The 11594-nt window shown below is 41.1% G+C and overlaps 2 protein-coding genes across 2 annotated transcripts; one reads left to right on the top strand and one right to left on the bottom strand.

Annotated features, from left to right (window-relative positions):
• Nucleotides 1–2731: 2731 nt before the first annotated feature.
• On the bottom strand, nt 2732–6064 carry LOC121681734 (chymotrypsin A-like). Its single transcript, XM_042061652.1, has 7 exons — nt 6013–6064; nt 5124–5227; nt 4652–4731; nt 4424–4502; nt 4118–4298; nt 3409–3542; nt 2732–2971 (listed from the first exon to the last, which is right to left on the bottom strand). The coding sequence occupies exons 1-7, from the start codon at nt 6062–6064 to the stop codon at nt 2810–2812; spliced, it is 792 nt and encodes a 263-aa protein (XP_041917586.1). The 3' UTR covers nt 2732–2809.
• A 2399-nt stretch (nt 6065–8463) lies between these two features.
• ctrb.3 (chymotrypsinogen B, tandem duplicate 3) lies at nt 8464–11307 on the top strand. Its single transcript, XM_042062448.1, has 7 exons — nt 8464–8539; nt 8808–8911; nt 9040–9119; nt 9701–9779; nt 10142–10322; nt 10639–10772; nt 11067–11307. The coding sequence occupies exons 1-7, from the start codon at nt 8488–8490 to the stop codon at nt 11226–11228; spliced, it is 792 nt and encodes a 263-aa protein (XP_041918382.1). The 5' UTR covers nt 8464–8487; the 3' UTR covers nt 11229–11307.
• The last annotated feature ends 287 nt before the right edge of the window (nt 11308–11594 follow it).

The following is an 11594-nucleotide window of genomic DNA, read 5'->3' as shown; positions in this document are numbered from 1 at the left end:
TTGACAAAAAAGGGAGATTAGATATAGGCCTATAGTTGGCCAGGTTGTTAGGGTCAAGGGTAGGCTTTTTGAGGGATGGCTTAATAACAGATAACTTAAACGACTGTGGTACATGGCCTGATAGTAGTGAGTTATTTATAATCTGGAGCAGAGCATTATCCAAGAAAGGGAGAGCAGTCTTCAGAAGATGGGTAGGAATAGGATCTAGTAAACTACTGTAGTTGTAGATTTTGATGAAGAGATTGTGGAAGTGAGGTCTAATATGTCTGTAGTATTCAGCTAAATTAGGTACTGCATGTTGTAATGTCATTGTAAAAGTAATTAGATGGTGGTCAGTTAAGGTCGGGTGTTGTGGCAAGATTGTTAACTGCTCTATGCTTATGCCGTATGACAAGACTAGATCAATAGTATGGTTATCTCAGTGCGTGGGTGAATTAACATTTTGGCAGAACCCGACATGGTCAAATAGGGATTGAAATGCAATTGTGAGACAATCGTTCACATTATCCATATGAATATTAAAATCACCCAATATAAGTATTTTTCCTGTTTGGGTAGTTAAAGTAGAAAGGAAATCAGAAAATTCCTCTAAGAATTCAGTGTGGGGGCCAGGGGGTCTGTACAATGTGACCACAGTTACAGGCTGATTAGTTTTCCAGTCTGGCGGTAAAAAATTGAGGACTAGAACTTCAAAAGATTTAAACTTGTGTGTGAGCTTGGGAGATGTGAGAAGACTAGATTGATAGATTGTAGCTACTCCACCTCCCCTGCCAGTGTGGCGTGGTACATGATAATTCAAATGGGAGGGAGGTGTTCCTTAATGGAAGGTATTCATCTGGTTTAAGCCAGGTTTCAGTAAGGCACATAACATCTATATGATTGTCAGTAATAATTTAATTAACCAAGGCAGTTTTATTTGACAGTGATCGAATATTAAGTAAAGCAAGTGTAAGTTGCGTTTTTGGAGGAATTTGCTTAACCGAAGAAGTTTTTATCATAATAAGATTGCTACGAATAATTCCCCTAGTGGGTCGAGTAAGAGTTGACAGTCTTGGTACAGACACCCTCTGTATTTGGCCTTGTATGCCCTGTATACCTGGGTGACTGTTAGGACGGCAGAGATCTGTGTAAGACATTATCTCTGCTTCCTGGATCTCTGGTTCGTCAGGAACTAGCCTCGGTTAGGTGACGGTCTATGTTCCTTGAAAGGAGGGCAGTACCCTCCCATGTGGGATGGATACCGTCTCTTTTCAACAGTCCAGGTTTCCCCCAGAAGGAGCTAAAGTTATATATAAAGTGCAATTGAATGTAAACTGTGAATTATCTATCAGAATATGATTCTCCTCACCCAGGGGAGTCATTGTAAATTGTTAGCAGTGGGCAGGAATGACTTTCTCTGACTGTCTTTATTGCAATGAAGTTGAAGCAGTCTCCAGCTGAAAGCACTCTGACCACTAGTTCACGTAGTAGATGTAACAGCTAACAGCTTTTGCAACATCCTTCTTTCAACAACCAACTCCAGTGGCTCAAGTGTACTTCCAAGCACAGAGTCAGCTCTTTTAATCAGCTTGTTTACTTTTTTGGTGTCATCGGCTCTAGTATAGTATAGTATATAGTATGGTATATAGTATAGTATAGTATAGTATAGTATAGTATAGTATAGTATATATACTCTTTTGATCCCGTGAGGGAAATTTGGTCTCTGCATTTATCCCAATCCGTGAATTAGTGAAACACACACACACACAGCACACAGTGTACACACAGTGAGGTAAAGCACACTAATCCCGGCGCTGTGAGCTGCCTGCATCAACAGCGGCGCTTGGGGAGCAGTGAGGGGTTAGGTGCCTTGCTCAAGGGCACTTCAGCCGTGCCTACTGGTCGGGGTTCAAACCGGCAACCCTCCGGTTACAGGTCCGAAGTGCTAACCAGTAGGCCACGGCTGCCCCAAAAGATGCTCTGCAAAGAAAATTGCACTAGAAACAGGAGACTGGTAAAACATATTCAGCATTCTACTGCACACATTAAAAGACCTAAGCTTTCTCAAGCAGCATGTGCTCTGCCCCTTCCTGTAGACAGCCTTGGTGTTGCACTTTCAGTCCAGTTTGTTGTCCGTACACCCTGGTACCTGGAGCTTTGTACTACCTCCACCTCTTCCCCATGATGGAACAAATATTCAACTTGGTCTTATTTATTTATTTTAGATTATTTTATAATATGTATTATATTTATTTAACATATGTATTTTATTTAATGTTTAAATTGTATTTAAATTATTAATATTGATAATGGTTGGAGATGAACAGAAGATGCCTCGTGTACAGGTGAATTGAAAATTCATATACAGTAATGTGGTATTATTGAGTAATATTATTAATAGTATCATTACTTTAAGAGCCTGAAACATACAAATGACATACCATGGCTGTCAGAATGGAGATGGCACCCTACATAAATGAGAGCACACTAGCTAGCAACCTGCGCAGGTCAGATTGAAAATAGGCGAGACATTACATGTGACTACCCATCATATCAAGATGCGTAGGTTACATAGTGATGTAGTAGGAACCTTAAATATGTCAAATAATCAAACATTTAGAGTTATAGTCGCGGAGTAACAAGCTGAACCTTTTGATGGAATAATTTGGGATCTTTAGGAATTTTTTGGCACATTTAGACAAAAAGAGTGAAAAGATAATTTGATTTGAAGATATTTTATTCAAAACCAAGGTAAAACTATGAACAACAAGATTTCATTCAAAGTGCTTTATTCAAAACCAAGGTGAAACTAAAAACAATCATGGCAGCTTTAGTTAGCGGCGAGGGTCTGGTCCACCCAGGACCGGAGAGCGGTGACGCGGGCGTACACTCCGGGCATGGTGGGGGTGCAGGTGCCGCTGCCCCAGGACACGATACCAACCAGGGTCCAGGCGCCAGCCTTCTCACAGACCAGGGGGCCACCAGAGTCACCCTGCAGCAGACACACACAGCAGAGGGACATTAAGGACAGGAGAAAAACATCTGGCCAGTGTTCAGAGAGGATTTGATCATGGCTGAAACCCTGGGAAAGGTATGGATCCTTTTGTTTACGCTCATAAAGCAAATCAATACATAATGCCATTACCACCACAGTATTTAGAAGACTTCAACATACATAAACAGGAAGCTTTAAAGTAATGAACGTAACCCTTAAAGGAGTACCGTCACACCGGTGTGACGGGAATGTTGAGAAATGAACGTTCTAAAGAATATCTGGGTTCATTTAATTCAACATAGAATTTTAGAACCTTCAATTGTTGCGGAACTTAGAATGTTCAAAAACCTACTCCTTTAAGGGTTAAAGTAATGAACGTTCCAATGGGATTAAGCTGTAAACACAACAGTAGCAGGTAGCCTGAGGGCTCGTACCATGCAAGAGGAGGCACCAGAGGCCCCAGCGCAGATCATGAGGTCGGAGATTTTGCTGCCCCAGTACTGCTTGCACTGAGTGTTGGTCAGGAGGGGCAGGGAGGCCTGCTGCAGGAGAGCGGGGGTATCAGCGGCTGAAACAGAAAACAGAGTCTCTGTGAGCGAGGTCTGAGGAAAACCTTGAAGGAGGAGCTCCTTAAGAAAAACGCCAAAATCAGAATGTGAAAACAAGATTATCTCAAGAGTCAAGTGATGTCAATTTGAAGTATCACATTTTAGCTCAACAACATACAGTCTATCACAAAAAGATGACCTGACTGGGTTATGTTGGGTGTGATCTTTTATACAGAGCAGATATATTCTATTAGTTACAAATCTATGGATCTATGAACTTCCTTATTACTGGTTTGTTCATGTTCATCTCAATCTAACATCAGATTTATTATGAGCCTAAGCATTAATGATAGCAAGTGAATTCATTTAACATTAATTGTAGGTGTTGCGCTTTATTTGATCCATAACTATAACAGAGCACCAGGAAGATTTCATTACCATTGTATTTGGTCAGACCCCATCCTGAGGTGTTTAATTATTAGTTTAGCATACTAATTATTTTGTCTCTTTCACTTTGTATTACACAAATTCATACACATTTTAAATGTGTTTCTACTCAAAGAATCCTTGGTAATGGTGATCTGATTCAACTTACCATTGTGCTTGGTCAGACCCCATCCGGAGGTGACACACCTCATGCCACCGGCGAAGTTGTCGCTGGTCTCAGCCAGACACACAGGAGACACGCGGGCACTCAGCTGGGCGGGAGTGGCCAGCTTGATCAGGAGGATGTCGTTGTTGATGGTGTAGCTGTTGTATTTGGGGTGCTTGAAGACCTGCAGCAGCACAGGAAAACATATTATCAGTGGCTTGAAGCAAACGTATGATGAGTTATATGATATGATGATATAATATGAGTATATAATAGCATAGGTGGATAGATTTGATTTCAAAAACCCACCTTGCCGACACTCATGACCTGGATTCCCTCAGCGTTAGAGGAGCGGTCATGCTCACCCAGGATCACGCGGTGAGAGGTCCTGAAATCAACCAATACAGTATGTTTGGGGTTTGCTTTTTGAATATCGTAATGTTGGAATAAAATGGTTATGGAGAAGAAGTCTAGGACAGGTGGATGTCTTTTTTTAATTTGTTTTGTCGTGGGGTCAGCACATTTAAACACTCTCACCTCACGTTGCAGTGGGCAGCAGTCACAACCCAGTTCTCGTTGATCAGGGAACCACCGCAGAAGTGGAAGCCAGTGTAGTCCTGAATTGCAACAAAAAAATTAGGAAGTGAAACTTGTAGTTAGGGAGTTGGTTCGCTGTTTGTATCTTTTACCTCTGGCAACATGCAATATCTTGTTGACTTACATTGTGCTTAAGTGTTAAGTGCACTACAACTATGAGGCTTGCTTTGTGATGTGATGATGATATTTAATTTAAAATCACTTTTACCATCATAGGCTAGATGATATACAGATCATGACCATATAAACCTTAAAGAAACTAATTTCAAGAAGCAATCTAAATATGATCATAGCTGATACACATTGATTATTCTTCAATGGGGGGGTGGGGGTGCAGTTGGAAATCTACAGCTCATATGCACATTTTACAATAAAAGGACACTTGGAAATGTAGAGTTAAAGTATGAGTTACCTGCAGAGACACCTGCCAGGGCCAGGAGTGGGGAACAGCCTCCTCACCGTTGACAATCCTGGAGTAGCCAGTGACAACGGGCTTGATGGCAGGAACGCCACAGCCTGAAAGCACAGAGGAGATGTTACAGATGTTATCACTACTGAGTACCTCATTATTACATTGCATCCCAGAGAAGAGGAACATTCTAAATGAGATCTCTCCTTTGTCTACTCTATTTCTTAATTGAGACATGCCAGTGGGGCAGCAGTGGTCTACTGGTTAAGGCTTCGGACTTGTAACCGGAGGGTCGCCGGTTCGAACCCTGACCAGTAGGAACGGCCGAAGTGCCCTTGAGCAAGGTGCCTAACCCCTCACTACTCCCTGAGCACCGCTGTAGCAGGCAGCTCACTGCGATGGGATTAGTGTGTGCTTCACCTCACTGAGTGTGTTTCACTAATTCACGGATTGGGATAAATGCAGAGACCAAATTTCCCTCACAGGATCAAAAGAGTATATACAAACAATTGAGCTCAATTTCACATCAATATGAGATGTGAAATTAGAAGAGATGGGAAATTGTAATCTTCTTGTCTGAGCTCAAGTCCACTGTTAAACTCAAGATCTCAAAATGCTTTCTTCTCAATCTATTCTTTTGCTCCTTATTTCTCCTGAGGGTGGTTTAGGAGAAACAGGTCAGATCTCAATGAGAGCTTATTTATTTCTTGTGTGTTTAGGAAATTCTCTTATGATATACACTGCATGAGCTGCATTAAAACATCTTAAGATGTGGCACTGAAACTTAAAAAAAAAAAAGAAAAGCCAAATGGAAACAAAGTTGAAACCTAACACTCTGATATCACATTATGAATATGAGCAGCATTGTGAAAAATACAACTCATTGGCTTACCAAAGGCTGAGCTCACAAAAGCAAGACAGGAGAGGATCCAAAGGAAGGCCATGTTTCTAGCTTGAGACTGCCCTCTAAGGCACTGGCCCTTTTAAACACCATCCTGAGGTCTGGGCAGTCACTAGTTTTGGAAAAACTTCGCGCCCTCAACATCTGGTACACCTCTGATAAGACCTGTTAGATTCTCACCAGGATTCTAATTATATTGCAGCTGTTTGCATAGTAGATTTCAAGAGGAGGAATTGTGTTCAATGGAAAATAGAGACCCCCTGAGGTCATACAAATAACACAGTATCTTCAAATAGATGAAGCACACGATGCACACCTCTTCAACAGATTTGAGCAATCAAGGGGTCCCAAGTCAAATCAGTCAGGGTTCAGATTGATACAGAGGTAAATGTTTTAAGGACATAGACATGCATAGGTGTATATAGAGTACAGGACAGCTATAAGGGCACTTGGAGACCACTGGCCTCTATTAAGGCTTGTAATATCCTGCAACAGTAGTGAAAATGAAGCTAAATTGGTTCAGTCAGAGACCTTCCACGTTTTCACTCTTCTAGTTGTATATTTCTACACAGCCCATCAGAAACATGTGACATAGGCTACACACATACACACACACAGTTTGATGCAGCATCAGCATGAGGTCAACTCATCCTCCCAAGAAACTAAATAGTTACTATAAAAAAAATAAGTCTTTATTTTCCACTTTATTCTGTTATACACTTTTTGAGTGTGTAGATTCAATTACATCTTACATCTTTACAGGACATTTTCTCAGTCCCCCCCCCACCCCCTCCCCCCTGCATTTACACACACCAAACGTCCCAGTTTCATTCCTAGCTATATTCTTAAGATATTTGTGTATGTTCATATATCATTTATCGCCTGATATGTGTGTGTATATATATATACATTTTAAGTACAGTTTAACATTATATCCCCTAAAACAAGGCAATTCTTTCTGACTAGGCCTACTTACAATATTTTCTGATGTATGGAATGATGAAAAGAGATATCCATTACAAATTTTTTCAATGTTCCCATTTCTGATTTAGGAATATATGCACATTTGTATAAATGTCAGTAGATAAAGCTTCATTTACATGTTTAAACATGACATTTAAAACACATTTGTGATACAAAAATATTTGTTTCTAATGTGAGTAAACAAGTGGGGAAGTTTTATGGTAATATCTATTGGTTATGTTACCCTAATCACCTGTAGTGTCTCACCTTAGAAAACCGCTTTTCTACAAGAGAATGGAACAGCTGCTCGTTTAGAAAGGTTATCATGTATTATTTTACTTCTGTTGGTCTAACAAATGAAATGACACCATTGCATTTTTGCCACCCTGACTATTACTGACATCTGGACTGGGCTATGGACTAAAATGTGTTGAGATGTTGATTCAATGATGTAGACAGACATGGTGTATTGTCAAAATTATAGACGTGGGTAACATCTCACCCCAACTGAATTTTGACTACTGTTTCTAAAAGTAACAGACACATTCTTAGGCCCTTTTTCCAGAACACAGGCATTGCAAATAGGCTGAATTAAACAAATGTATAAAGACCACATTGTCATCTAATCAGCCTTGGTTTTGATAGTTCCTCAGTAATAATGCCCATTCCACTGTTCCAGATACAGGTATGGTTATAAAAGTCATGATAAATACAATTTGCATGACCACTGTAGATAGAATACAGTATTACTGCCACTCTGCAGAGGTTATTATATCAGAATAGGTTCCTCATGGGGGACAACTAGACTGCTACCTTTTTTTTTTTTTTTTGTCTGGGCTCATGGACTATTTTGTACTGTTTTGTTTTAGAAAAAAACATTAGAACTGTAATTGATATCATACTATCAATACATTTTCAGATTCCACAAGTACTGTAGCCATTATACAGTTTTTTTCCTGGGAGCGATCCAATAAAACAGTATTTTGTTTTGAGATTCGCAATGACTGCTCTATTTATGTGTTTTTCCAAACCTTTTACCAACATGTCCCTGTCGTGTTGTGTATTTTGCACAGATGGACAGGTGGCATTTCATTTCAGGGCTTTCTTCTCTTAGGAGTTTCATATGTTGGTTGCATAGGAAAACATTCACTGGTTTGGTGATGATAGATCTGCGATCGATCGGAGATATGTAATAACCTCTGGGATCATATTCAGAGGAATCCTCAAGCAGGAGGTTTCCAAATTTTTCAAGATTCTTTGAAGGTCAGGTTGAGATATGTCACTGCTCAAGTTCTATCCAATGAACCAGCACTGTACAACAAAAAATCCCTGAGAACTGTGCAACTGTTTTCCACTGATAACTAAATGTGGCAACTCTGAGAAATTAATATTTTACCAGGATTGGCGATGCCTAGCCGTCCTTAAATGCTCCGTTTGAGGTTTTATTGAAGTCTTACAGGTATATAAGGCTACCTTGTCCACAGCTCTGTCATATCCTCAGAAATGGCTTTCCTGTGGTTGGTATCTTGCTTTGCTTTCATCAGCGCAGCCTACGGTGAGTGTGTGGGTTTTTTTGTGTACACTGTTTCTTTTGCTCTGAATGGCCTTTCCTGAATCACCATCGGGCATCGATCATTACCAAGCGATATTGTACCAGTGTTGCAGGACCATGAAATGTCTTTGAGTTAGATGATGTCCGAAAGAATAAGCTTTCGCATTGAGTCACTTCAATTAACAAATGTGACCTGTGTTGAATGTCAAACCATTTCTAGCCTTGTAAAAGGCACGTAAACATTTCCGCATCTCTTCCCCTTCATTTTCAGGCTGTGGCATTCCTGCCATCTCTCCCATTGTCAGCGGCTATGCCAAGATCGTCAACGGTGAGGAGGCTGTGCCCCACTCCTGGCCCTGGCAGGTGTCTCTGCAGGTTGGTGTCATGCGGCTATAGTCTCCTCTTTCTAGCAATACTTCCTATCAAAAGCTTTGTATTTCTTAAATGAAACACACTTTTTTGAGTTTTATAGAGTAATACATTGCACGTTTTGAATGTTTCAGGATTGGACTGGCTTCCACTTCTGCGGAGGCTCCCTGATTAACGAGAACTGGGTTGTTACTGCTGCCCACTGCAGCGTTAGGTAACTGTCACATCTGTTTCCAATCAGCATATCTGTGTTTAAGTTATGTTAAACACCGTAGAAATGCCGGTTAAGAACATACAGTATTTATTATATTTGCTTGGTTTATTTCACTCAGTGTCTTTAAGAATACAACCAATGATATACAGGGATGGAGGAGGACGATTGATTTGTGTAATTTGCTTTGGAGAAGTTAAAAAGGCTGTGAGCAACACTATCTACATCCTGCCAGCTTTGTAGGAGGCCTCCTGCTGCATTCTATCTACAGTGGTCATGCAAACTATGTGGCAGACAGAGAGCTTTATTTTCTTTGCATGCTTTTTCAAAAGCCAAGAAGAGTCTTGGGGACATATTTGTCTTAGAGCATCTATATTTTTGTACTACCTTTCAAAAAGTAGGCCAGTAGAGCCAGTAGAGCCAGTAGAGCTGTAGAGGCATCTGACTTGAAAAGCCTGAACAAAATAGTTTACAGCACCCTCAAGATCCATGTTGTTGTACTATTTATGACATTTGTAAATGTTAACCTTGCCTCATCCTACCTGATCCAACTCCATACTGAAATGGCTCCTGTCTTGTTCCAGGACCAGCCACCGTGTGATCGTTGGAGAGCACAATAAGGGTGCCGCCGGTGAGGACATCCAGACCATGAAAGTGCAGCAGGTAGAACACCTGAGATTAAGCTCATGTTTATGTTTATGTTACAAAGGCGAGTTACAACATAGAATAGCAAGAAACATTACACTAGCATTAAAAACAGTTAAAGTAATATCAAATATGTTTATATCACGTTTAGAGATTATAGTGATTATAGATTAATGATACAATTAGATTGATGGGCAGAGGCCGAATGCATTTTCACTTTACACTGACTTACCAGCAGAGAGATATTATTCTTAATTCTCTTACCACCAAGCCAACTAAGTAAAACACATACCCTAATGCTTCTTCACTGAAAAGAAGGTTTGATTACATTTATGGAAAAAAAAGTATAATGCAAGCCTGACGTTCACTTCCCTCTTCAGGTGTTCACCCACCCTCAGTGGAACGCCAACACCATCAACAACGACATCGCCCTCATCAAACTGGCCTCCCCAGTCAGCATGAACGCCCATGTGTCTCCTGTGTGCCTGGCTGAGACCAGCGATAATTTTGCCCCTGGAATGACCTGCGTGACCTCCGGCTGGGGTCTTCTGAGATCATCCGGTGAGATGCTTTTAGAATGTGTTATTCTGCAGGGATAACGGGACCACCCAATGATCCAATGACTTTTAAAAGGTCTACTTTTAAAAAACTATAAAACTATATCAAGCACTCAAACACAGGTGCATCTTATAAAACTCTTACCTATTGACATTTGACTCAAACATAGAAAGCAGTCATGTTAAAAGTCCTCTGCTATTGATAACCTAAAATACAGTTTGACAAAAAATATCTACTTTCACCTGAGATCTTTTGCGTGACCATCATGCTACCCCCCCCCCCCCCCCCCCCTTCCAACCTCACCCTCTCTCTCCTCCAGCTATGTTCACCCCCAACGAGCTGCAGCAGGCTGCCCTGCCTCTGCTGTCCAAAGATCAGTGCAAACAGCACTGGGGAAGCAACATCTCCGACGTCATGATCTGCGCTGGTGCCAGCGGTGTCTCCTCCTGCATGGTGAGACATTCACTTACCATCCCATCCCTCAGCAAACATACAACGCTAGAATATCTATGGTGTCTGTTTGCATAGTCTTTTCCTGCTGTGAACAAGCTCATGCTCAAGAGTTCATGCTCTTGCCAGATGTTTTGTTCAAATACATTTCTATGTACTATTTGCAAACTTATATCCTTACTACTCATGAACAAAATGTGAAGCAGCAAGGGGGTGTTATTCTTTCTGATGCACATGTTTTAATTATGTTCACTTCTCACATCTTCTTCTTCTTGGTTCTCCTCTTTCCCCTTTCAGGGTGACTCTGGTGGCCCCCTGGTGTGCCAGAAGAACAACGTCTGGACCCTGGTGGGTATTGTGTCCTGGGGTAGCAGCACCTGCTCCACCTCCACCCCTGCCGTGTACGCCCGTGTCACCATGCTCCGTAGCTGGGTGGACCAGACCCTGGCTGCCAACTAAGTGGAAGTAACAGTTACAACTTAAAAGCCAACTAATGTCACACAGACGGCAATACCTCACTGCTGTATATACTACTGTGGGAATTAACACCTTTCCTGTGTGTGTCTGAAATGAACTCTCATTCATCACAATAAAAACAGTGACATTCCCAAAAGCATCCTATTTTGTTACGTGTTTCTTTCAAAGTGATGCTATGACTCAATACTAGCACTAGAGGGTGATGATGATCCATGTAAAAAAACACATTAAAGGCGAAGTCAGCAATTTGTTTGTGTTTATAATTTAATTTAAAAACACAAAACACAAACAAAACACACCAGAGCGGTTGCTCACCCCTTTCTTCAGTATTCCCAGAGAAACCCCACA

This window comes from Alosa sapidissima, chromosome 14 (assembly GCF_018492685.1).
Source record: "Alosa sapidissima isolate fAloSap1 chromosome 14, fAloSap1.pri, whole genome shotgun sequence".
Lineage (NCBI taxonomy): Eukaryota > Metazoa > Chordata > Actinopteri > Clupeiformes > Clupeidae > Alosa > Alosa sapidissima.
The sequence above is the reverse complement of the archived record's forward strand: the minus strand, read 5'-3'. Positions and strand labels throughout refer to the sequence as shown.

Excerpts from the sequence above, each read along its gene's own strand:
- LOC121681734 (XM_042061652.1), bottom strand. The coding sequence starts at position 6,064 with ATGGCCTTCCTTTGGATCCTCTCCTGTCTTGCTTTTGTGAGCTCAGCC. Across the intron at positions 5,228-6,012 it reads TTTTGTGAGCTCAGCCTTTG|GCTGTGGCGTTCCTGCCATC; the intron begins GTAAGCCAATGA and ends CTGTGCTTTCAG. Across the intron at positions 2,972-3,408 it reads CTGGTGCCTCCTCTTGCATG|GGTGACTCTGGTGGCCCCCT; the intron begins GTACGAGCCCTC and ends TGTCTGCTGCAG.
- ctrb.3 (XM_042062448.1), top strand. The coding sequence starts at position 8,488 with ATGGCTTTCCTGTGGTTGGTATCTTGCTTTGCTTTCATCAGCGCAGCC. Across the intron at positions 8,540-8,807 it reads TTTCATCAGCGCAGCCTACG|GCTGTGGCATTCCTGCCATC; the intron begins GTGAGTGTGTGG and ends CTTCATTTTCAG. Across the intron at positions 9,780-10,141 it reads AGACCATGAAAGTGCAGCAG|GTGTTCACCCACCCTCAGTG; the intron begins GTAGAACACCTG and ends TTCCCTCTTCAG.